Raw genomic sequence first — 27472 nt, 5'->3', positions numbered from 1 at the left:
TGGAGTAGGCACGGGCAAACTTGGGCCCTCCAGATGTGTTGGACTTCAACTCCCACCATTCCTAACGCCTCAGGCCCCTTCCTTTTCCCCCTCAGCCGCTTATGCGGTTGAGGGGGAAAAGGAAAGCGCCTGAGTCGGTTAGGAATGGTGGGAGTTGAAGTCCAAAGCACCTGGCGGGAGGATCAAGTTTGCCCGTGTCTGACCTGGCGGGAAAGCCGATGGTCCAAGTTTGCCCGTGCTTGACCTGGAGGGAGGGCTGAAGTTGGCCCGTGCCTGCTCCAGTGGCTGTCCGGCCCTTGCGCCGCGCCTTGGCCTTCCTCTCCTCCTCCTCCTCCTCCTCCCTTTCCCCGCCTTCCTCCGCTTCCTTCCTGGGCTTCTGCTGTCACCAAGGCGCAAGAGAGAGGAGGAGGAGGAGGAGGCGAGAGAGCAGCGAGAGCAAGAGGAGGAGGAGGAGAAAGCAGCAGCAGCAGCAACAGCAGCAGCGGCGGAATCAAAACAAGCCCGGCACGCCTTTCGCCTGGCTCGCCCTTCTTCCACCGCGTGCGCGCCCCCGCCTGCCTGCCTGCCTGCCAGGCGCGCGCCCGTGCTTGAACGCAGCAACAGCAGGGCCAGCTCTCTTCTTCTTCTTCTTCTCCGCCTGACAATGGAGCCGCAATAAGAAGACCCTCCGCTCCCAAAGAAAGAAAGCCGCGTCCCCAGCAAGGCAGTGTCTTCTTCCTCCTCCTCCTCCTCTTCCGTCGGAGGCGATGCCGAACCAGAAGAGCAGCAAGGGCAAGAAGAACAAGCGCGCCAACAGCAGCGGGGACGAGCAGGAAAATGGAGCCCTGGGCGCGGCGGGCGGAGGAGGCGGCGGCAGCGGCGGAGGCAGCGGCGGGAGTGGCAGCGGCGGGGTAGCGGCCTCGTCGGCGGCGCCCAGCACCGGAGCAGCGGCCTCGGCGGCCGGCGGGGGAGGAGGCTCCGGGGCGGCCTTGGCGGCGGCCGTGTCGGCACTGGCGGCCCCGGGCTCCTCGGCAGCGGCGGCGGCGGAGTCCAAGCACGGTAAGGGAGCCCCACAAAGCGGAGAGGCGCAGGCCTGGAGCCACGGGCTGCCTCTGCACCGCCCCAGGCCCTCGGGTCCCGGGAGCCGGAGCCCTGCTCGCCAAGCGTGGGCATCGCCGTTTCGTGAGGTCCTCAGCCTTCCCTGGGCCTCGCCGAACTCCCACCCGCGTCATTCCATCGCCCCGAGCCCTGGCATTGTCTCTGTCACAGAGTTGGAAGAGACCCTGCCTATGCAATCAAAGCACTCCCTGCAGAGAGCCACCCAGCCTTTACTGAAAACCCCCCAGAGAAGGAGGCTCCACAACGCATATTCCAGCCCCCCAACAGCTCTCACCTTTAGGTGCTTCTTCCTGATGTTTAGGGGCCCCTTCCAGACAGGCCCTATATCCCAGGATCTGTCTGTTTATTCCAGATTATCTGGCAGTATAATCAGACAGTATACCAGGGCACACAGAAGGCTGGGCGACTTGGAACCTGAGGGTCAGGACCTCTCAACCTGAGGGGCGGGACCTCTGGGGGAGTCGGGAGAGGTGTCAGAGGGGTCAACAAAGACCATCAGATAACATAGTATTTTCTGTTGCTCATGAGGATTCTCCGTGGGAAGTTTGGCCCAATTCTATCCTTTGCGGGGTTCAAAATACTCTTTGATTGTAGGTGAACTATAACTCCCAGAAACTACAACTCCCAAATATCAAGGTCTCTTTTCCCCAAACTCCACCAGTGTTCACATTTGGGCATATGGAGTATTTGTGCCAATTTTGGTCCAGATCCGTCATTGTTTGAGTCCACAGTGCTCTCTGGATGTATATGAACTACAACTCCAAAATTCAAGGTTTATTTACTTTGTATCAAAAGCACTGCATAAATTAGTATAAAACTGATAAAAATAGAAGGCGCACAGGCGGCTAAATAGCTTTTGACCAAAAACGGGCAACAGCAATGGCATTGTCTGTAGCCTCCAACAATTCCTCCTCTGTACATGAGGCAGGGCATAGTGGACAAGCATACAGATGCGGAGTTGTCTGTTCTGCTCCGCAGTCATACAAGGTTTGGGATTCTTTTAGGTATTCAAGGTCAATGCCCACCAAACCCTTACTGCATTTTCTGTTGATTATGAGAGTTCTGTATGTCAAGTTTGGCCCAATTCTTATCATTGGTGAGGTTTGGGATGCTCTTTGATTATTGGTGAACTATAAATCCCAGCAACTACAACTCCCCTATGCCAAGGTCTATTTTCCCCAAACTCCACCAGCATTCACATTTGGGCATATTGAGTATTCGTGCCAAGTGTGTCCTAGATCCATCATTGTTTGAATCCACAGTGCTCTTCCTGGATGTAGGTGAACTACAGCTCCAAAACTCAAGGTCAATGCCCACCAAACTCTCTCAGTATTTTCTGTTGGTCATGTGTGTTCTGTGTGCCAAGATTGGTTCAGTTCCATTGTTGGCGGAGTTCAGAATGCTCTTTGATTGAGCTATAAATCCCAGCAACTACAACTCCTAAATGGCAAAACCAATCCCCCCACCCCACCAGTATTCAAATTTGAGCATATCGGATATTTGTGCCAAATTTGGTCCAGTGCATGAAAATACATCCTGCTTATCAGAAATTTACATTACGATACATAAGAGAAGCAAAATGACAGTTATGAAGAAGCAACGTAAATAATGTTGTGGTTGGGGGTCACCACAACATGAGGAACTGTATTAAGGGATCGCAGCATTAGGAAGGTTGAGAAACACCGCGCTTAACAGACTGCGCTCTGGCACCACGAGATGCAGAGCCAACCTTAAGACATAGGGCCACAAAGTGGAGCTCACGACGTGTGAGTGTGGAGAAGCACAAGCCACAGAGCATCTATTACAATGCAGCCTGAGCCCTGCCACATGTACAATGGAGGACCTTCTTATAGCAACACCAGAGGCACTCCAAGTGGTCAACTACTGGTCAAAGGACATCTAGCATAATGCCAAGTTTTTTAAACTTTGTGTTTCTAAAATACATTACAACTGTACGCTCAGTTCACTTCCGATACAATCAATATAGCTATCTGGCAGTAGGGACTCATATAATCTGATTTGAAGCAGAAAACCTGGGATCAGATCCTGGGATATATAGGGCTTGTCTGGAAGGGCCTAAGTGGCATCTCTTTGCCTGTCATTTGAATCCACTGCTCCATGTCCTGGTCTCCAGAGCCTCAGAATACAAGTTTCTCACAGGCCTCTCAATCTCTGAGGATGCCTGCCATACAGGTGAAACATCAGGAGAGAATGCTTCTGGAACATGGCCAGACAGCCTGAAAAAATCACAGCAACCTAAGCTCTCTTCAATGTGACATCCTTTCAGATGTTTTAATATGGCTCTCATGTCCCTTCTCCTCTTGGAGCCCGCAGTGGCGCAATGGGTTAAACTCTTGTGCTGGTAGGACTGTTGACTGAGAGGCTGGCAGTTCGAATCCAAGGAGCAGGGTGAGCTACTGTCTGTCAACTCCAGCTTCTCATTCGGAGACATGGGAGACGCCTCCCACAGGATGGCGATACATCCGGGCATCCCTTGGGCAACGTCCTTGCAGATGGCCAATTCTCTCACACCAGAAGTGACTTGCAGTTTCTCAAGACGCTCCTGACATGAAAAAATTGCATTCTTTTCTGCAGACTAAACAGATCCAGCTCCCTAAGCTGCACCTCATAGGAATTGGCTTCCAAATATCTTCTCCAAACCACCTTGTCAATACCCTTCTTGAATTTCAGTGCCCAGAACTGGACATAAGTGTTAGTCTAGGTGAGGTCTGACCAAAGTAGAATAGAGTGGGGTGATGACTTGCCCAGATCTAGATACTATGTTCCATTGGCAGGAATTCTTGATGTTGGTGGGGTGGCAAAAGTCACAGGCAACAGAAGGCTTTCTGGGTTCTCAGAGCCTTTCAAAAGAGGTTTTGTTTCTTCTCTCTCTCTCTCTCCCTTGGTAATGTGCCCATGAGGAACTGAAAGTGTTGTGGTTGAACGACAGCATGCCCTGCCCAGCGGTGCATCCACAATATATTTTGTCACTACTTTAACTGTCATAGCTCAATGCTGTGGAACCCTGGGAACTGTAGTTTGGTGATGCACAAGGTCTCTTTGGCAGAGAAGGCTGAAGACCTTATTAAACTCCCAACTCTCGTGATTCTATAGCAAGTATGGACAAACTTGGACTTTCCAGGTGTTTTGGACTTCAACTCCCACCATTCCTAACAGCCTTAGGACCCTTCCTTTCCCCCCTCAGCCGCTTAAATGGTTGAGAGGGAAAATGAAAGGGCCTGAGGTTGTTACGAATGGTGGGAGTTGAAGTCCAAAACACCTGGAAGGCCCAAGTTTGCCCATGCCTGTTTTATAGCATTAAGCTAACAATTAAAGTAGTGTCAGACTGCATTCATTTGACAGTGTAGAAGTACCCTTAGTTACCTTTATACTCCAATAAATTAGGTAATTTGGAAAGCACTGGCTGATTAGCTAACTAAAAACACACAATCCATGCATGCTTAGGATTGCAGCCATAGTGAGTGGGCTAAACATGTACTAAATATATATAGTGGAATCCTGGTATCTACAGAGTATTGTTTTCAGGGCTCCCATAGATACCAGCATCTGTGGATGCTCAAGTCCCATTGTGTACAATGACATTGTAAAATGGTGTCCCTAACCATTGGAGCCTTGGGTGGTCCAATAGGTTAAACCGTTGTGTTGGCAGGACTGCTGACCAAAAGGTTTGTGGTTCGAATCTGGGGAGCGGGGTGAGATCCTGCCTGTAAGCTCCAGCTTCTCATGCAGGGACATTAGAGAAGCTTCCCACAGGATGGTAAAACATCTGGGCATCCCCTGGGCAATGTCTTTGCAGACATCCAGTTCTCTCACACCAGAAGCGACTTGCAGTTTCTCAAGTTGCTCCTGACATGGAAAAAAAATCCCATAAAATGTTGAAATCAAGGTTTGCTTTTGGAATTAATTTTTTTCAAGCTCTGGATGCAGAATCCATGAATACAGAGGGCTGACTATAATATATAATTCAAAGCCATAGCTGTGTTAGTCTGGATCAGCATGCAAAAAGGATATTGTGGCACCTTTGAGACCAACAGAGGTGTCGAGGAAGCAGACTCCTATCTATGAAAGCTTATGCTACAATCTTATTTCTCTGACTTACTCCCAAAAGTGCTACAATGTCCCTTTGCAATGTAATACATAGAAATGTTTATCACTGTTCTCTGTGGTAGTAGGGCTCGTAGCTGCCAAAACATTGTATTTGAATGAAAAGTTGATCAGATAGTCCAGATGCCTTGGAGACCTACTGTCATTTGTTGGACAGATTATGGTGTTACACAAGGTAGGATAGCTTCTGAAAGGAGCTTGTCCACCTCATCACCACATATTGAGTAGTGAGCATGCATGTAGTCATGTACTTTGAAATGCATTTTGCTGGAGTGCCAGTGATTCTAATTCGTGTAGCAGAATTATGGAACCTCCGGTGGCACAATGGGTTAAACACTTATGCCAGCTGAATTGCTGACCGAAAGGTCAGCAGTTTGAATACAGGGAGTGGGGTAAGCTCCCATTTGCCAGCTCTAGCTCCCCATGTGGGGGCATGAGAGATACTTCCCAAAGGATTATTATTATTATTATTATTATTATTATTAAACTTTATTTGTACCCCGCTAGCATCTCCCGAAGGATTCGATGCGGCTTACACAGGCCGAGGCCTCAACACACAACACAACAATACAATCTAAGCAAATCAAACAATTAAAAACAGAATAAAGCAAAATAAACAACAGACACAATACAGTAAACAATAAAACTGGGCCGGGCCAGAGGAATAGGTACAAGATTAAAAGTGCTGGTGTGACAGGAGGTGTATATAGGGCTTCCAGGGCAAGTGCGATGTGCGATGTGCAGCAATCATTGGTTCTGATAAAGTGCTTATGGGACTTGGTGGTGGAGATTTCCTAAAACATCCGGGCATCCCCTGGGCAACGTCTTTGCAGATGGCCAATTCTCTCACACAAAGTCGCTCCTGACATGAAAAAAAAAAAAGCAGAACCATGTATGTCATTTTTTCTAGGTGCAGATCTGTTTCTAGGCACAATTCAAAGTGGTGGTCATTACCTATAAAGTTCTGGGATTTTGTTGTTGTTGAAGAACTGTATCTCTGGGTTGTTGTATCTCTACTTATGAGCCCAGCAGCGTTCTGAGATGTTTCTGGAGAGGCCCTTCTCTCTGTTCTATCACTTTCAGATCCCTCTGTTGGGAACACAGGAGACAGTTTGTGTGGTGCTTCTGCCAGGTTTGGAAGACTGGTCACTTCTCTGCATCTGTTGAGCATCCACAGATGTTGGCATCCATTCCAAGGCAGAGGAAGGTCTTTGTGTTTCAGAAGGTCTTTGAAGGGTCCTTCTTCAAATGAAAAGGCCTTTTAGAACAGACATGGGCCAACTTCAGCCCTCCCACAATTCCTAACAGCCTCAGGCCCTTTCCTGTTAGGAATTATGGAAGTTGAAGTTCAAAACACTTGGAGGGAGGGCCAAAGTTTGCCCATGCCTGTTTTAGAATGTGATGTACTGTGTATTTCTCCCCCCTTTAAATCACCATAACTTTAAATTATGTAATTAGGTTAATTATATTTTAAACTTTTGTATGATTTTAAATGTTAAACTGTACCTGTTTTAACTTTTGTAAGCTGTCTTTAGTCCTGGATTAGGATGATAGTAGGATATAAATGATTATTATAATTGTAGCAGGTGATACTTTAATTTTTTAAAATAATGTGGAGACCATTTATAAACATAGTGCCAGATCAGTGTACAATAATACAATAACAGTGAGTTTTAAAAGATCAATTTGGATAATATAGTATAACCCTTCTATTCATAGGTTTGATATCCTTGTTTCACTTTACTATGCTTCAAAAACTATCCATGTTCCACCAGAAATATTGGTAGGCTTCTCTAAGTCTTACAATGCAGTTCTATGGTTTGCTTTTGGTCTGAGTATACTCAATGTATAGGCTTTATTATTATCTATGGTAGGGATCCTCAAACTTTTTAAGCAAAGGGTCGGTTCACGCTCTCTCAGGCTGTTAGAGAGGTGGACTGTATTAAAAAACCATTAATGAATTCCTATGCACACTGCACATATCTTATTTGTAGTGCAACCCCCCCCCCCCACAATCCAATATTTAAAATGAAGAACAATTTTAACCAACATTAATGTACCAGTATTTCAGTGGAGTCTGCTTTTGACTAATGAGATAGTCAAGTAAATTAGGACTGCTGTTGCGTTCCTTCAAGTTGCTGAACTGCTGATCTGAACCTTGGCAGTTCGAATCCGTGAGATGGTGTGAGCTCCCATCTGTCAGCTCAAGCTTCTCATTCAGGGACATGAGAGAAGCCTCCCACAGGATGGTAACACATCCGGACATCTCCTGGGCAACGTCTCTGCAGACAGCAAATTTTCTCACACCAGAAATGACTATATATATATATATATATATATATATATATATAGGTTGTTTCAGTGACAGCTGTCTGAATCTGTATGAAAATAATTCAGTATAAAGAAATATGTTAGCCCTAAATAATGTTTAGGAATTATTTGGTGTAAGTTTTTTTCACCAGTAAATATTTCTCAAGTTGCTCCTGACACGAAAAAAGCAAAACCACAACAACAACAAAAACCTGTAAATGTTTCTTCTGTTTCTTGTTGACTAGCATAGTTAAAATACTTGGATTAAATTGTAATCGTTTTCAGGAAATGGGGAGAATTCATATTCTTTTACTGCCTACTTCTGTGAAGTACAGTTGAGCCATTCAGAAATACTTGTCTTTCATTTACGAATGCATTTCTTTTAAAGTAAGAGCAAGAATTTTAAATTCTAGTCACCAGGAATAACTTTCGGCAAATTGCCCACTACTGACGAAATAAAGCAATCTGATAGTTTGTACTAAATTTAGGATGTGTGTTCTGATGTTCAGCACATTTAGATGAGGTCTGATGCTGCAAGTCTGTAAGGATGACTATTTTTGCATCGCTGCAAGCATATGTTCCCCGGGCACTGATTCCTCTTCTACAGATTGGGATGGCCCAAAAAATCGTGGCAGGAGGGAAGGAAAGGGTGCAGCAGGAGGTTTTTTCTCCTCTTTTGTAACTTAAAATTAGAGGTGTCCATACTATCTGTAAACCCCCTGGTGGAGAAGTGGGTTAAACTGCTGAGCTGCTGACCAAAAGGATGGTGGTTTGAATCCGGAGAGCGGGGTGAGCTCCCTCTGTTAGCCTCAGCTTCTGCCAACCTAACAGTTTGAAAACATGCAAATGTAAATAGATCAATAAGTACCGCTTCTGTGGGAAGGTAATGGCGCTCCATGCAGTCATGTCAGCCACATGACCTAGGAGGTTGCTGCAGACAATGCTGGCTCTTCGGCTTAGAAATGAGATGAGAACCACCCCCCAGAGTTTGACACAACTAGACTTAATGTCAGGGGAAACCTTTACTTTACCTATGGTATCTGTGGTCATTTGAAAATATGCTCCCCCACCCCCAATCTTTATCCTATGATACAGTGCCCCCTCTCCTGTTATCAGGACTCTTTCACCCCTCTAATTTTCTATATGTTTATAGGAAAATTACCTATAGGTGGACCTGATATAATTCAGACAAATTGGAGAACTGCTGTCATTTGTTGGATAGTTAATGGTTTAGTGGTCTGACTCAAGATAGGGGTAGATGTGATGCAGAGAAGCATTTGAAATTGTGTGGCCCGTGAGATTCTGTATCGCTCTATTACAAAAAAAACACCAAAGTTTAGTATTTACCATGGAAACTAAATCTCTGACTGAGCCATTCTATTTAATTAAATACTATTTGAGGGCCCTCCACTTTTAAACAACTCAGATCATTTTACAAAAGTTAGAAGTGACTGTAGTGTCCTTCCTTGTTTTGGAAAATAACTGTGTAGCTCACACTAGATTAAGAATATCTGAAAATGGTTCTTCACCTTTTATGCAGAAATGAACCAAAAATCTGCATGAAAATGTTAATGGAGGGAAGTTGGAGGTTTAGAAATGTCAAAAAGTGCGGTCTAGGTACTGCATGTGACCCATCATTTGTACTTTCCCCATTCCTGTTCTAGAGAATACCAGGGAGTCATCACAGCAATTGTGTAATTCACACGGGCACTTGCTGGAATATTGACATTTCCCATTTGCATATTCTAAGACAGGTAAGAAATGTATGGACCTCTAGAAGCTGATGTACTGAAATTTTACTAAACTGACTCACTGTATCCAGCTATCAGGGACCACTTCTTTCACACTGAGGGAGACACAGATTCCACATTCTAAGAGGCTGCAAGGCTTTAAAATATCAGAGAAATTTGGATGTGTCATCCAAGTAAAACGAGGCTAAGGAAAAAAAAGACAAATAGAAAAAGAGATATAAAAAGAGGCCGCAAACAATTAGTTCTCTGGACTTTTTCTGTATGGAGATCATAAAAGGTAACAGTTTCCCTTTGATATTAAGTCTAGTTATGTGCGACTCTGGGAGGTGGTGCTCATCTCCATTTCTAAGCTGAAGAGCCGTAGTCACCTCCAAGGTGATGTGGCTGGCATGACTGCATGGAACACTGTTACCTTCCTGTCGGAATGGTATCTATTGATCTACTCACATTTGCATGTCTTCAAACTTCTAGGCTGGCAGAAGTTGGGGCTAACAGCAGGAACTCACCCCACTCCCCGGATTCGAATCACCAACCTTTCAGTCAGCAAGTTCAGCAGTTCAGCGATTTAACTCTGCACCACCAGGGTCTCCTAGATAGTACTTAATATATTCCTGCAGAAGATTTTTTTAAAGTTATGGGATATTAGGAGTTCCTATGATGAATAACAACATTGCCATTATTTGGTTACAAACCTCAACTTTTCTAGGCTTTAATTTCATTTTCATAGAATGATTGAAAATGCTAGAGAAGAATGATACATAGTGATGCATATACTTTTGGGTCAGTGCCATGTTTACAAATATATATATATATTATAGGTAATATGAAAATTGATGACAGCCCTTTTGAATTGACTCATGAGATCAAACATGCTGTTAACCTTGGCCTCTCATGACAGACATGGTCTCTCTTTGTACAAACATCATGTCATATACATTCACCTTAATTTTTTAAATACTATTTTTTTCAAAACATATACAGACAGTCTCCAAATTACGAACAAGCAAGGTTCTGTAGGTTTGTTCTTAAGTTGAATGTAAGTTGGAACAGGTAAAATTTTAAAGTGTTAACTCCAGTCAAAAATACCTATTTTAAAGCTTTGGTTAGCATAGGTAAGGGTGAACATCCCTGTGGTGTTTGTTTTACTGTCTGCCCCTGTTCAAATGATTTCAGCTCACTTTCTTTCCCTGTGATAATTGGATTTTGAAAAAGTTGGCTTGTTGTGGAAACAGGATTGCTGAGAAAACTTCCTGGGAGACACTTTTTCTCCATGATAACTCTTTCAAGAGTGAATTTCCCTTCCTAGGGATAGATTTTTCTCACTTCCTGTTGTCTCACCCCCGTTCTTAACTATGAGTTGTTTGTAAGGCAGATGTTTGTAAGTCAGGGACTTCCAGTATATGTATTATTCCCAGTTGTTTACATAAAGAACTGAGATGTTAATGAGGCTAGCAAATAATTTACCCACACACATTTACCAATGAATTGCTAACCACATCCACTCATTCACTAATAGTGTTACAAGAAAATATATTTGTGAAGTGTAGGATTCCCCTCCCCTATTGTGCAGAGTCTTTGAGGCTTAGTCACCTCTGCAAGTTATCACTTCATGTTGAAAGCTGCAGCATGTCTAAAGTTACCTCAAGATACTGATTAAGAACAAACTGGTCCTGTGTGTTCCTCAGGGGCCTTTTCAACAACATGGTTACAGTGACATAGGCAGTGTTACTATAACTACAGCTCTCCCTTTCTTAAACCAGTATTATCCATAATTGTTGATCTACAACTCTTGACTCTCCACAAAGCTGGAGATGCTTGTAGTTCAATACATCTTTTGAGTACTATGTTGCAGAAGGTTACTGTAGCCTCTTTGTGATGTAAGACTGTGTTGTAATTGACAAAAATGGCACGTTAGGAACAGCTAGAAGATTATAGTTTCTGGTTATTTTCTTTTATGGACAAGGGTCATCCTGTTTAAATTGAAAGAACATAAAAGTTGCCTTATATTCAGTGAAGTTGTTAGTCTGCCCAGTCCAGTGTTGTCATTTCTCAGTGGTGGTAGTTCTCTAGAGTTTTAGACAGCATTGTTTTCTAACTCTACCTGGAGACCCCTTGTATTACTTAGCGCATCTGTGTTTTTAACGTACCTATCAACTTACAGAAACACCATTAATTTCATATGGTTTTCCCACTTCTTTCTTCTAAAATATGGCCTACAGCACCTGATATTCATTGGTGCTATCCCATCTAGATACTAACCAGGGCTGACCCTGCTTAACCTCCAAGACCAGGCAGGATCTGATGCCTTCAGGGTATTTAGACCCTTTTTACTTGGTAGTAACCCATAAATGTACCAACCAAATCCATCCTTGCTTAGTTTTCAATATCAGATTTGTTCTGATGACAGTGTGATATGGAGGACAGCTGCAAGTTGAGAAGTGAGTTTCTGTGTCCTGCCACTCTTGCTGTTCCATGCATTTAAATTTTAACGGAACATAATCATTTATGCCTGTGGTACACTGGGACTTAAGAGACCCAGGCTCTTAGCTCCTCACCAGCTTTACACTCTCAGCTTGAGATGCTTCATGGATTTTTATAAGGATGAGTTGAAGGAAGAGCCATGTGTACATTACCTTGGGTTGAGTAGAGGGAAAACAGGAAAAGATGTAATACACACACACACAGGTACACACATATATGCATATATACACATATACATATATACATACACTAAAGGAAAAAATATAAGTTATATTTAATATAACCATTAAATAAACCTTGTTAAAATTATGAATATTTTAGGTAGTGTTGGATTTTCTTTAAAAGTATGTTGGGTGCCTTTAAAATATATACACTTTTCTGTATATATTCTACAGAATATATACAGAAAAGAGATTCTACCTAAATATTAAACCTTCTGATGGTAGGAGCTATTCTACAGTGAAGCTCAGTCTCCTTCACTGGAAGTTTTTAAACAGAGAGACTGGATGGCCCTCTGTTGGAAGTGATTTGATTGTATGTTCCTGCCTGGCAGAATGGGGTTAGACCAAGCATGGGCAAACTTCAGCCCTCCAGGTGTTTTGGACTTCAACTCCGGCTGTTAGGAATTGTGGGAGTTGAAACACCTGGAGGACCAAAGTTTGCCTGTGCCTAGGTTAGACTGAATGTGGTCTCTTGTATATCTATGATTCTAGATAGAACAAAACTGTAGTGTGATTTGTATCCTTTTATCTGAAGAGACTTTTCCTATGTTTTATTTGTTAATACTTATTTTATACTGTCACAAGTTTGTGGCACAATACTTGCAGTATCTCAGAGTAGGAAGGTACTGAATATTGACATTGTCTCTAATTTATTAAGCTCCAAGCATATGGAGAGCTAGCATGTTGACTAGATATCCACATTGATTTTATTCTGAAATGGCATGAAATGCTAAGATCATGTTTTGAAAAGAAAAAAGAGGACATATCTACCAATTGACTGCTTTGAGGTGATGACTGACATGGGTGTCAAGGAAAGAGAGGATGTATGGTAACCCTGCCTAAGAGAATTGTACCCACATGTTAGATTGGACTCAAGCACATATACAGATGCGTTCATTTTGTAGCATTTCATAGATGTTGCATAGAAAGTAAAGATTGTATTTAACATAAATTGACCTTGCAAAATGTTACATATCCCACACATGTCAAGTCTGCCAGAAAAACAAACCTCAATTTGAAAGGTTTGCCTTACATAGGTCAGAAATTACTTTACAACTATGTGAATTTTACCATGCCTGCAATGGATTTCTTACTTGGGGACTTCAGTTGCATAAATCAAATCCACTTGCTGGTGCTAACTAAAGTAGACCATTGAATCTGTTACCAAACAGTAAGCCAGCACTTATATAAATCTTATTAAATTTCACGGGCTTACTCTAGATAAGATAGGACTATCAATTGTATTTAGGCCCATGTATCTCCTTTAGGAAATCCGTTGACTCTGTTATGCCTCAGCAGGACAGCTCTTAGTGCTGATTTCATGATGTGGAAATTAGGCAAAACTTAATACAAATAAATGATGTTCAGAGAGCCAAACATGACTGAATTTTTGGATGTGAAAGTATTTTCTTTCCTTCCCATTTTTATTTTTTAGGATGAGAGAACATGATACAGTAACTTTAAAATGTTATGTTCAAGGTATGTCTGTAACTGCTTCTATAGGCAACAGTTCAAATACAAGTGATATTTTGAAGCTGAAAGCTGAAATGGCAGAAAATAAAAGCATAATTGGATTCGAACCATGGTCTTCCCATTTGTTGGTTTGAAAGATCAACCATGGTTTGAGTCCTTAACTATAGTAGTCATTAGATCTGCATATGGAGCAAATGTGCTGTGAGATGATGATACTTTTTTCTTATGTTCTGATTTAAAATAAAAGTTACAAAGGACTTTCCTCCCAATCACAGAGTGTTTCATTCTATGTCTTTTTTCCTTTTCCAGAGGCCTGACCTATTGCCTTTAACAAGGTAAATGTTGTTTCATGGTATCACTTCTTCAATAGAAAACTTAATACCAGAGGCAGAAATAATATACCAGAGGCAGATATAGGTATAGATTCCTACACTACCAAAAGTAAAAACAGTTCAACATGTTTCAGAAAACTTTTTATTCATTATGCATCCATGAAATGAAACAAGGTCAAGTGAGCCTTGCATAAGTAAGCAAAAGTATTTTGAACTTTAAGAGACCATTTGACCTCTTCTTCCAGGAATTACGTGCTCCACTTTTTAAATTTCAGTTTTGATTATCATAGCTATAGATGTATGTCTTTTTATCATGTTGAGTGCACCTGGTAAGGCCGAGTTGTCTGTGGGCATTTGATGTCCATATGTGCACAGTAAAAGACCCTGGAAGCAGCTGCTGTTTACCTTGCTTATTGTAGGTAAGCACTCATAGCTACATAGATATGTATGGTCTAATATGGGAACCTATTCTTTCCAAGCTCAGACTGTATTACTTTCTTTATTACAGACACGCTGTTACAATCTGGCTCTGAATGTCTGTGTTTCTCTAGCTTTCCATCATTCTCCCAAAACCCATATTGCTAATAAAAGTCCAGCAAAATAATGTATGAGGAGGAAAATTTGGGAGCTGGGCAGCTATAAAAAGCCTTTGCAAAGAGGAACTTCATTGCCAGAGGCTTTGTCAAGTGAGGTATACCTGTATGCAGAAGTATTTTGTTGCTACCTCAATGTTGAGAGTTTCTTTTAACCAGTAGATTTGACTGCCATATGAATCATGAGGAACTAAGTAAGTAAGCAATCCAAGTCTTTATCACTCCCTAGTTTCAGGATGTGTTGGAAAAAGTAATCGTGCTATTCTTATATTTGCTTTCTTGAAACAAGATTACCCCAATGTACATTTCTTACATCACAATCCATGTCAGAAGCAAGAGGTCTGCAAATGAATCAAAATGTGCCACCTTTTTGTTGGGGCTTTTTTTTAAATGCAGGAATTTCTGGATGGAGAAATATCAAGAAATGTTGAGAATTGATAGCACAAATCACTAGTCTGGATGAACCCTGTGTTTTAGAGTTGACATCCAAAATAAGCCTATTTCACAATGTTGGTGAGGCTACAAAAAGTGATAAGGCTGTCTGAAAGTCCTTGAAATGCAGTCAGTAGCACATCAGGGGCATGGGAGGGTGGTGTTTGCCATTTTAGGGAGCAGAATAGTTTCTGAACTCCCTAAGAAATGTTGGGGGGAAAGCATGGTGACACTTTTAGTTCGAGTAGTGTACTATAGACTGCTGTGAGGGCCTGTCCTTGAAGCTGACTCAGCAACTGAAGCTAGTGGAAAATGCCGCAGCTCAGTTGATGACTAGAATGTTGTTCTTCCTGTTGAGTGCCTTCCAAGTTATTTCTGGCATATGCCAACCCTAAGGTGAACCTATTTTGTGGTTTTCTTGGCACAATTTGTTCAGAGGATAAGGCTGAGAGATAGTAACTTTCTCAAAGTCACCTGGTGAGTTCTCATGGCTGTGTAGCAGTTTGAACTCTGGTCTCCTGGCATCCCAATCCAGCACTCAAAGCACTTCACTGTCTGCAAACAGAAGGCTGGGTGTATAGAATACCATATAGATATCATATAATGCCAACTCTTGCACTGGCTGTCAATGCACCTCTAGTCTGAATTCATGGTGCTTCTGATAACTAAGACCTAAATACTTTAAGGCGCTTCTGTCCCTATATGTTTCTGCTGGGGGCTCTTTCATCGATGAGGTCAGTATATTGTCTGAGGTCATAGGGAGGCCTTCTCAGCTGTGGTACCCCAACTGTGGAATGCCTTCACCTTGGAGGCCCAACTAGTACTGACAGTGATTTCATTTTGATTCCAAGTAGAAACATGGCTATTCTCAGTCCATTAACTCTTCTGAGCCTCACTGGTTTATTTTAATACTTTGCACAGGTTTTTAAAAATCTATTTAAGTTGTCAATTTAAAGCATTATTAAATTATTTGTATTTTTTCAACTGCTTTAGTATTTTTAGTATTGATTTTACCTGTATGACATCCTGTGTTTTTTTTTAGATACAGGGCAGAATGGAAATATTTACATTTAGTTGCTCCTTTGTGTTTGAGAAACATAAGAGCAGAGGTTTATATTTTAATAAACTGCAACAGTAAAGATAACTGGCTGTCTTTGGGGTAGGTGTGTATTCACACATATGCATTGAATCAATAGCAGCAACACATTTTTTTTAAAAAGGTCCTACTCTAGCTATGCCCTGGTTTGGATTGGGGGCTCAGTGGGGTCACCATAAGTCAAGAGGTGACTAGATGATGTGTATACACATATCCACACGAAGTAAATTACAAATAACAAGCCAGTTAGATCTATCATGATCTCTTGGAGCAATTCCAATTGAAATGAGTTTGTCTAATATTAACACTGTCAAGTATTCTTTGTGTCGATTGTAGTCACTAAAAGCTCTATTGTTGCATATTATAAAATTGTGCCTTATCTATTTAGATTTGTATATTTTGACTATCCTTAATTTAGTTTATGGCTGTTTTGTGACCTTGTGTGCGTGCTATGGCCACAGATGCATAATACACTAGGATGTGGAGACACAAGCAATCTTGTTGATCTTCAGGAAACCTGCCAGATTTCTGTGTTTGGACAAGTTGAGAAAAGCTCTGTTATTTGTTTGGTCACTTCCAGTTGCACACAGAAGCAACTGAGCAATGTGCATGTTGTATCTACACAGCAAGGTGAGGTTCTTCCTGAGGTTTCCTGTTTTGTCATGTTGTCTGAACCAGGCCTGAAGTTCATTGTATGGTGTTAAACATGTATTCGACAGTTTTTGTAGATACTAGAATAGAGATACAAGTATAGCTCAGTTAACGAAGTAGATACGTTTTCTCAGCATTGCTTATTTAACGGAAAACTTGGTACCAGAGGCAGAAATAACTTGCAAAGAATAGGGATATGTTTCTACAAACCAGAAAAAAGAAGATAATAGGAGCAGTTTGTAATGTTTCAGCAAATTTTTAAAATCAAAACTGACAATATGCCTATGTCAAATAAAACACGCAGGTCAGGTGAGCCTTACATAAATACAGTGATTCTTAAGATGATCGTTTTTCTTTCACCAACTTACACTTTTCCTATGTTTTCCATTTTGGAGTCCAATTGTATATCTATGCTGCTTAATATATTTGGGTTATCTAGTAAAGTAGGGTTATCTGCTTTGCCTTTTTGTTTCTGTTTTGCTGTTCATGTGTGCTCAGTAAAAGATTCTGAAGGTATCTGTGTTTACTTTGTCTATTGTAGCAGACACACAATACACTGTTGGAGCATGTAAAAATCAGTTGGTGAGCGTGTTAATTGAAAAATGCAAAGCATAAAGCGGATTGGTTCGGCTATGCTCGAGAAGCTAGCTGAGCCTGGGAGCTTTGGCAACAGTTACATGTTTAGATTTTCTGTGCAGGGGCTTACTAAGACAGTTTGTACTTCTGCTTCTGGGCTGCTGAAAGGAGATCTTTCACATGGACAGCTAAGGTACATTTGAATCTCTCTCAAAGGACTTTGTGTGAATGCAACTATTCACATGACTGTATATATGTTGCTCTGCATAACAAAGAGTAAACACCTTATTCTTTACTGATCATCTGTGGGGCATATCTTTTCTCTAGCAAGACAGTGTGTGGATTGGTAAAGACATGAACCACGCATGCTTTTCATTCTGCCACATACACAACTAGGGTAGAAGCACAGACTTCCCCCTTCTCAAGTTTTATTATATTGCTTTACTGTAGACACACTGCTGTAATCTAACAGTAAACATTTGTGCTCCCCTAGCCTTCCTTCAACATCCTCCCAGTCTTGATACTGCTTAAAAACCCTAGCTGCATAGAGAACAAGGGGGGAAAGTGGAGGATGAGCAACAATAAAACATTTTGGGTAAAAGAAATTCTTTATCAGAGGCTTTGTTAGCTGGGGTATGCCTATGAGCTGAAATTATTACATTTTTAATTCAAAAATGGTGATTTGGATGATAATGTACAGGAAAATCTCTTATATTTTCTTTCAACATTTGTTCTATTGTTTGCTCCCTTTCACTTTCCACTTTTTATTCCTCCTTTATTAATCAAATTATTGGATATTATAATTTCACCTTGCATGTAGCCAGTGAGATTTGGTTATTTGTACCAGTATGTCAGTTTGGGATCTGGCTTTCTTATCCAGGTCACAGTCACAGAAGCAACATTTTGGCTGTTCCTTTGGTTACAAAAAAATTTCCAAAGGAAAGGCTTATTTTGATTCTGATGCATATTGAAGAAAAATGAAGGCTTAACTCTAGTTATTACCTCTAGATAATTTCCAGGCATCTAGAAGTAGTGGCTAGACTTTAGCATGCTCTTATCAGGTACTTGTCCTGCGGCATAATTTGGGCACTGTAACAGTTTGACTGGATGTTAATAATGCAGCTCTAACATTACTAAAGGCAAATGACAGCAATTTGAATACTGACTCTTTGCTTACAATTTGTGATGCTTAGGTTGGGATTGTGATTAGATATTACCATAATTCTTGATAGACATTTTTATACTGGATTGACCATTGATTTCTGTATGTTAGACATACACCCCATAGTGTATATGTGGTGGATGTGTGTGTGTGTATACACTTAACTGAAAATGACCAGTGGTGGCTTCTATGTCAGTGGGGTGATGAAGCCAGTCCTGATTTTAGTGCATGCTTCAAAGCACTATAAAAACACTTTGGTTAGTTCCTTTTAAATTCAGATTAACACTGGATTTGTTGTCTCACTCACATGGGAACCACCATTTGGCATTGGGAGAAGGTGTAGTGTGATACTTGCACACATGATTCTAAGGACAAGCATCCACTACAAGAATGATACAAAGATGTTAAATATCATTAAACATTATATTATGTACAAGGAATCAGTGTGGATTCCAAATGGGGTGATACAATTCACTATCAAACTGGTACATTCACAGTGTAATACATAGTTATTACGTACATAGTAAATAAATTTTCTTATTACTTTTCTTATTTCTTCCTGAAAGATAAATGGTTCCAATTCACCTGCCTTCACCTGACATATTCCTATTGTTCAGATTCCACCTGGACATTAGGAAGAACTTCCTGACTAGAACTCTATGCCTCGGAGTGTGGTGGAAGCTCCTTCCTTGGAGGCTTTTAAACAGAGGCTGGATGGCTACTTGTTGAGGGGGGGGGGGAGACTTTGATTGTGCTTTTACTGTATGGCAGGGGGTTGGACTAGATGGCCCATGTGGTCTCATCCAAATCTGTGATTCTATGATTCTACTCGTAATATGGCCTCTAGAAATGTTCTAGGTTCTCCAGACGATTTTGTGTCAAGCTTTTGGTAGAAGTTATCATGGAGACACCTGGAAGACCTAGGACATTTCTAGTGAAGTTTCATCTCTAGGAATTTTTAGGTCCTCCATGGTGTCTCTATGGTAACTTCTGGTGGACTTGATTTCAATAGCGTTCACATTGATCCATTGTTTTCTCTTTCCGCGGTAACTAGAAGAATGTATTCCCCATGGATATGAGGGTTCCACTGTGAAGGAAATAATGTTATTCCTAAACCAAGTACCTAATACTTTTGATGGTAGGAGGACAACTTTTTCTAGGTAGGTCTTCCGACCCCATGAAATGGGGGATAAACACTGATATTATTTGTTAGGTAAGTAGCCATTTACATTAATCTTAGAATTGCTCAGTTTACATGGACAATTGATATAAAAATACAGGGAATACAGGAGATACATAAACCTTCAATGTTTTACCTAGTAAAATATAGCTGTTTTCTGGAATTGAAGAAGGGATCCTCATGTCTATGAACAATTGTTCACTTCTGATCCTATGTCAAGGTTGTAGGAATATAACAATGATTTCTTGAAATATTTGATCTCCAAAACTAGATACAGTTCACATGCTTGTTTGTTACATAAAGAATTGGTCTTTGTTGCTATGTTTTCTTCGTTATAGGGCCATGCATTCATTTTGTGTGGACATTTTCCTTTAATATGTCCATAGTAAATTTAGATCATACCTAAAATAAGATTGTTTTGAAAAGCTGAATTTCTGCTGTATTTGAAATACAAAAACAATAATACCTTAACATTTTCAGTTTTTTCCTGTCTAGTATTTTCCTGAGTTTTTTCTTACAAAACTACCCAAGTTTCACCTTGAAGATTGATATCCTTTGTTTATTCATATAATGTCTCATGGAATAAGATAAGAAAAATACAATTGTTTTTCCAGTGAATTTACAATCTAAACTTTAGACAGTGAAATGGCAAGCACAAGGCAAAGAGGCTGGGATGCAGTTGGCAACGATGACAAGTAGGAAAGGAAGGGGAAACAAGGAGGACAAATATTTTGAAGGGCCCTAAGAAGTCTGTGCTAAAACGATTTCAAATAGAGACTAGAACAGCTATGTGATATGTTGAAGGTCTTTTCCAACAACAACAACAACAACAACAACTACTACTACTACTACTACTACTACTGTTTTTATTCCCTGTCTCCACCTCCCCAAAGGGACTCAGAGCGGCTTACATGGGACCAAGCTCAATAATACAGTTAAAAAATAACACATTAAAATCACATCAACAAAATAATAACAGAAGCATTATAACAGAATAAAAAACAACAACATTAAACAATATACGAAACAAAACATCAGGGCCAACAATGAATTTCTCAACCATATGATTGTAGCATGTTGACAATAAGACTGATGTGTTTTAAAACTGGTTACATACAATATTTTTCTGTATGTATGCTTGCTATGATCCCTGCATAGTGAAAAGATAAAATTGTGTTTTCCTTCCGAAAAATTCTCTGTAAAATTAAGCTGGCTGTAAATCTAATATATTTCATTCAGGCATGGGCAAACTTGGGTCCTCCAGGTGTTTTGACTTCAACTCCCACAATTCCTAACAACCTCAGGCTCTTTCCTTTCCCCCCTCAGCCGCTTAAGCAGCTGAGGGGGAAAAGGAAGGGGCCTGAGGCTGTTAGGAATTGTGGAAGTTGAAGGCCAAAACACCTGGAGGACCCAGGTTTGCCCATGCCTGATTGAACTGGTTAAAGCTCTTGCGCCTATTCATTTTGGAAATTTGTGAAAGGAAATTTCCTCCCTGAACAGTTATTTTCCTTGGGCATGCGTAGATTTTATTTTCTTCTGATGTGGGATTGGGAGTTAGGTCACATAGTGTTCTTATTCTAGATGTTCAACCCAATTTATTTCCTCCTATCTATTAGTTTTGTAAAGGTACCACTTTCTTCATATCAGGAAGCTGAGTTTCTGAAAGTTTGCTGAGGTTTTTAATGTTGTGAATCAATGCTAATTAGAATACATGTTTTTGCGTCAAAGGGGTTAGCCGATTGAAGTTCTTCAAGTGTGTTAAAGGCCATGGGAAATTTCAAACATAGGAATGCAAAGCATTTTTAAAATGGAAAACTTGGAAAGATCTTCACACGCTGGCCTGGCTTTCCTTAGCTGCATCTGCACACAGATTAATGTTCTGTGTAGTTGGATTTGATCCATATGACTTGACTTAATTTAATAGCTTCTTCAGTGCATATTCAGTTGGTAGACCATATTAATATGAGTTTGATTATGCCCTACTTAATTTGGGTTTTTCAATAAAAATGTTTAGCTTACGGACTGCTTCTTCTAAGTCGGGAGTCATTATTTCTTAGACAGTAATGACTTTCAGAATTGCTCAGTCATCATGGTCACTAAGCATACCATTTGGGAGCTTCCAGGAGTTTTAGTATTAAAAAGTAGTTTTTCTAAGATGTGTTTTAAAAATGTGTTATAGGGTTTTTTTCTTTTAAGATATACAGAATTCTGTTGTTAATTGTAACTACAGTTGACCCATTCAATGGGATGTACTTACATATTGATTCATCTTTCAACAGTTGATTGAGTGGGTTTGTTTGTTCCAGTTGGGACTAACCAAGGCCTTTTCCACACTGCGCCTATGTCCCAGATTATCGGGGATCAGATCCTGGGATATAGTGTAGAAGGGGCCTAAAAGGATCAGGTTAGAGAATTCATGACATCTTAAAAGCAGTTTATGTAAAACGTGTTCAATTAATTTTTATGGTTAGAAGTTCCTTCCCCACTCTGGCATTCTCTGCATGAGTTGGCCTCAATTACTGTCATCCCCATCCATGTTGGTAGGGATGATGGTAACACTCTTGGAAGTCGTTATGTTGGTATGACTGGATGAAATAAAACAATCTTTTAACGTATAATATATTAATGTTGATATTGAGATATGGATTCTTTTTAATTAGGGTGAAAGACATCAATTCCCCCTCTTTCCACAGTAGTCTCTCATTCCCTTTCAATATCGAAGGCATTCTGGTAAACAGGGCAGACCAGTGGTTCTCACCTGTGGGTCCCCAGGTGTTTTGGCCTACAACTCTCAGAAATCCCAGACAGTTTACCAGCTGTTAGGATTTCTGGGAGTTGAAGGCCAAAACATCTGAGGAGCCACAGGTTGAGAACCACTGGGGCAGACCATGCTAACAGGTCAGGTGCATATTATGTGAACAGAGCCTTTGAAAAGCTTTTGTGTGAAAAGCAGATCTTGGGTGACATGCAAACATGCAATTAAGTGTGGCGTATACACACACATGTCTCTTTTTGGATGGGGTGCAGGGGGAAGTGTGCTCACAGACTGAATTCTCTGGTCTTTGCACTCCACCCAAAATTTTCATACAGCATCTGACAAGCTAGGGGCTGCATCTCTGTGTGTGTGGGGAGATGAGACTCTAGAGAGAAGAACAATGTGTCGGGTGCAAGGCTGTGAGTGGAAGGAAAAGGTGGGTGTATTCAGTCTGTGAGCACACTTCCCTCTGAACCAAGATTAGCGGGTTCTTCCTTTTCCCCCAACTGGCAAACAGTAGCAGCTGCCCCACCCAGGGCTTGAGTGTTGCTAGAGCAAAGAAGGACACAGAATTGCATGGGTGGAGTGTTATATTACACCTCCTGGTGTAGGTGCTTGGCTTCTATATCTAGCTAATTGCAAGGAGCTAGAATTGTAAAGAGGAAGGCAAAGTTAAACATAGTCTTGATGTCTTCATGAAAACATACTGAAAACATATACCTGTATGTCTTCTGGAACTTTGAACATGAGCTAGGGATGAAAAAAGTGCACTCCACAGGCTATATGTGGCCTTCAAGGACATTTGTTCAGTTCTTCAGCTCATCCGGCATCTTTCTGAGCCTCCCCACATCTGCCTGTAATCCTTTTTCTCAGAAAAGTTCATTTGCCATTTCTGGAGAAAGGTGGTTTGTACAAAATATTCCTTGACCCTCCCAGCCTCCTCCGCCCAAGAAAAAACCCTTGTAAGTAGGTGTAACAGTCATTTCTAGTTTTAGTTTTTCTTAATTGTTCATTTTTGATGTTGTTGCAATTTATGATAGGTCTGACTCCCTAATGTTGTCCACACAGACCTTGGCCATATAAAAGATAAAACAAAGTCCCAGATCCCACACCACAGGTTGCAATGGTTAATTTTACAACAACAAAACAATGTCGCTGACACAAAATTATTTATTTTTTTCCAATATATTTATACCCCGTTCTTCTCACACCAAAGGGGACTCAGAGTGGCTGCAGCAAAATTGCAGCAAAATTCAATGCCACATTACAAATACAAATAAACAAACACATCACATAAACATGAGTCAGCAAGAAAATTAAGAGAAGTTTTCATAAAAACCTCTGAAAAATTAAACAAAAACAAAGCAAAAGTCTCCACTAAAGTGCAGGAGGAACAGAGTCGAAAGTAGAGCATCAGCAGAGAAGCTAGTGGCCGCAATCCAAGCTGAGCCCGGTTGCAGTAGTAAGTTATTATTATTATTATTATTATTATTATTTATTAACTTTATTTGTACCCCGCTAGCATCTCCCGTAGGACTCGATGCGGCTCGCATAGGCCGAAGCCTCAAAACACAATACAACAAACATAATACAACAACAATACCAGAAGCAAATCAAAACGGTTAAGCAAATTAAACAACAACAATAACAATACATCGGGACACTTTAAAACTGGCTGGCCAGAGCAGTGGGTACAGGATTAAAAGTGCTGAAGTGGCAGGAGGAATGTAGGATTATAAAGTAAGTGCGATGTGCGGTGTGCAGCGATCTTAATTCTACTAAAGTGCTTCTAGGACTTGGTGATGGGGTTCCTAATCTGAGAAGGCACATCAGAACAGCCAAGTTTTTAAATTCTTTCTGAAGACTGCCAATGTAGGGGCCTGTCTAAGATCTTTTGGGAGGGCGTTCCAAAGTCGGGGGGCCGCCACAGAAAAGGCTCTGTCTCGCATCCCCACCAAGCGCGCTTGCGACGCGGGTGGGATCACGAGCAGGGCCTCTCCAGATGACTGAAGTGAGCATGTGGGTTCATAGATGGAGATGCGGTCATGCAGGTAGGGTGGTCCCAAACCGTTCAGGGCTTTGTAGGTAAGCACCTGCACCTTAAATTGGGCTCGGGAAATAAATGGCAGCCAGTGGAGCTCCTTAAACCGAGGGGTTGACCTCTCTCTGTAATGAGCCCCAGTTAGCATCCTGGCTGCTGCCCGTTGGACCAGTTGGAATTTCTGAGCCGTTTTCAAGGGCAGCCCTACGTAGAGCGCATTGCAGTAATCCAATCTAGAGGTGACCAAGGCATGGACCACCCCGGCCAGATCAGCCTTCGCGAGGTACATTCGCAGCTGGCGCACAAGTCTCAGTTGTGCAAAGGCCCTCCCGGACACCGCCGACGCCTGAGCCTCAAGCGTGAGCGATGAATCCAAGAGGACTCCCAAACTGCGGACCTGTGGCTTCAGGGGGAGTGTAACCCCGTCCAACACAGGTAGCCACCCTATACCCCGATCCAGTTTGCGATCGACCAGGAGGACCTCTGTCTTGTCAGGATTGATCTTCAGCTTGTTCCTCCTCATCCAGATAGACACAGCGGCCAGGCACTCGTCCAACACCCGAGAGGCCTCCTTGGAGTTAGATGGAAAGGAGTAGTAGAGTTGTGCGTCATCTGCGTAGAGGTGGCACCCAACTCCAAAACTCCGGATGACCTCTCCCAGCGGTTTCATGTAGATGTTAAAGAGCATGGGAGACAAAATAGAGCCTTGCGGGACCCCTCAGGTCAAAGGCCAGGGATCCGAGCAGGCGTCTCCCAGCTTCACCATCTGGGTTCGTCCCTCCAGGAAGGACTGGAGCCACGACAGAACCGTGCCCCCAAGGCCCATCCCAGAGAGACGACCCAGAAGGATACCATGATCGATGGTATCGAAAGCCGCTGAGATGTCCAAGAGAACCAACAGAGTCACACTCCCCCTGTCCAGCTCTCTGCGGAGGTCATCCACCAAGGTGACCAAGGCTGTCTCGGTGCTGTGACCATTCCTGAAGCCAGACTGTGACTGATCTAGGTAGTTGATATCATCCAAAAAGCCCTGGAGCTGGGAGGCGACCACCCGCTCCAGCACCTTACCCAAAAAAAGGGAGGTTGGAGATTGGCCTGTAATTGCTCAGCACCGTGGAGTCAAGGGAAGCCTTTTTGAGGAGTGGGCGAACCACAGCCTGTTTCAGATTAGATGGAAAAATCCCTTGCTCCAACAATGCGTTAATGATCAACACAAACCAATCAACCAACCCCTCCTTGTAAGCTTGGCCGATATGTAAGCTTGGCCGATTTAATGAGCCAAGATGGCAAGGGTCTAGAGACGAGGTAGTCGCCCTCACAGCCCCAAGGACCTCTTCTACAGTTTCAGGAAGAACAAGCCTAAAAGAATCCCACAAGATTAGACAAGCAGATACCTCCGTCACCTCTTCTGGTGCTGCGATGAAATTGGAATCGAGCTCAAGGCGTATCTGAGCAACTTTACCTGCAAAATGGTGTGCGAAATCGCGACACCGAGCTGCTGGGTCGTCAGAGGTCTCCTCCACCACAGGTGGGTGAAGGAGTTCTTCGACAACCCGAAACAGCTCCGATGATCTATTTGCGGCAGACGCTATATGGGTGGTTGTGAAAGTTGACAGTCAAAGGGAGGCTGGTTGGTTAAATTCCCAGTACTGTCACCTTATAAGATATCAGTGACTTGAATATGCAACTACTGTAGAGAATTGCAATGATATTCAGTTGGTCACTGTACAAAATTTCCTGTTGTGCAACATGGGCTTCCACCAAACAACAGGGTACTGCAAAAGGTAAGAACATTTTTGAATCTTGGCTCAGGGTACCCATGATTTTCCATGATAATCCTTCATTCTGGATTATCAGTGCCCTCTGTGTGGGTCTGTTGGGAGCCATTGCCGTCTTCTTATTGCACTGCTATTGCACAAGGCACCCATTTCTACATATTGTGACTGTTGTGAAATAGCCAGGTTGTTTGTGCCAAGATCCCAATGGTATGAGGGTTACTCAAAAAAAATAATGCACAACATGTTTTTGAAAATCCAAATTTTATTCTACATCTTTGCTATTTGCAATGGCACAGATGAATCCTTCCTGCTTGTATTCAAATTTAATGCAACAAAAATTCCAGATGCAGTGTCTCTAGTTCAGAATGTTGTAACCATGTTTTATCTCCCATCATGATTCTTGAAACAAATTTGTTTCCATTGTTCTCATACTGGGCCAAAAGATTGCTGCATATGAATTTTTGGGTTTTCTTGTGTGCATCTGTCAACTTCCTTGTGACCCACTTTACATAGACCTTCTTCAACTGCAGCTTTAAGTATTCTGTACATACTTGATTCCACAATGCTCTGTTGGAGTCACATTTCTTCAATAGTTACACGTCTATCAGCCATAACCATGTTGTTCATGCACTCCACATTGTCAGTTGCGCAGTGTGTGGTCTGTCACTTCATTGAGCATCCTGAATATTGGCATGCCCTTTTTAACCAGATAACCTCTGTGCCCAATGACTAACAGTACTGCGATTGGCAGTGTCATCTCCATATACCTTCTTCAGTCTCTTGTAGATGTTCATTCTCACAAACCAGGAACTCAATTACATTGTGTTGCTTCTGATGGATATCAAGAACAGCAGCCATCTTGGAGTAGTGCTAGGAGAATGCCACAGCAGTGCACTTTTGTCCCATGTCCTAGTTTATTAGCTACAATTTGCATTATCCTATTCCCTTCTCCTGTTTTCAGTTGGGTATTTTTTACGACAGTTCTTATCATAGGTTATTGGGCACTGTTTTGAGCTTAAACTTTTTAATATGCTATTGGCTTTATCTTGTATTGTATTGTGTGTTTAGTATATGGGTTGTTTTAGTCACATATGTAAGCTGCCCCAAGTCCCTTCAGGGAGATGGAGGTGGGGGTACAATAATAATAATAATAATAATAATAATAATTATTATTATTATTATTATTATATGCGGGAGTGGATTGAATTAAATTTGAATAGAAGCAGGAAGGTTTCTTCTGTGCCTTCAGCAAATAGCAAAGATTATTTATTATTTATTATTTTGTTAATTTATATCCCACTTTTTCTCTCCTTAAGGAGACTCAAAGTGGCTAACATTAAAAGCATTACAATACAATTTAAAATAGACAAATATTGAAACAGTATCAAACATCACTAGTATTAAAAACAATTCAGAT

At 41.6% G+C, this 27472-nt stretch overlaps 1 protein-coding gene across 1 annotated transcript in view; it reads left to right on the top strand.

Annotated features, from left to right (window-relative positions):
- The first annotated feature begins 331 nt into the window (after nt 1-331).
- The window catches only part of HECA (hdc homolog, cell cycle regulator), a 39078-nt gene continuing 11937 nt past the window's right edge, over nt 332-27472 (top strand). Inside the window, exon 1 of the mRNA XM_060753468.2 lies at nt 332-1038. Coding sequence (XP_060609451.2) covers nt 747-1038 — 292 coding nt within the window. The 5' untranslated portion in view covers nt 332-746. The remainder of the gene's footprint in view (nt 1039-27472) is intronic.

The sequence above is a fragment of the Anolis sagrei genome, chromosome 1 (assembly GCF_037176765.1).
Source record: "Anolis sagrei isolate rAnoSag1 chromosome 1, rAnoSag1.mat, whole genome shotgun sequence".
Taxonomy (NCBI): Eukaryota; Metazoa; Chordata; class Lepidosauria; order Squamata; family Dactyloidae; genus Anolis; species Anolis sagrei.
The sequence above is the reverse complement of the archived record's forward strand: the minus strand, read 5'-3'. Positions and strand labels throughout refer to the sequence as shown.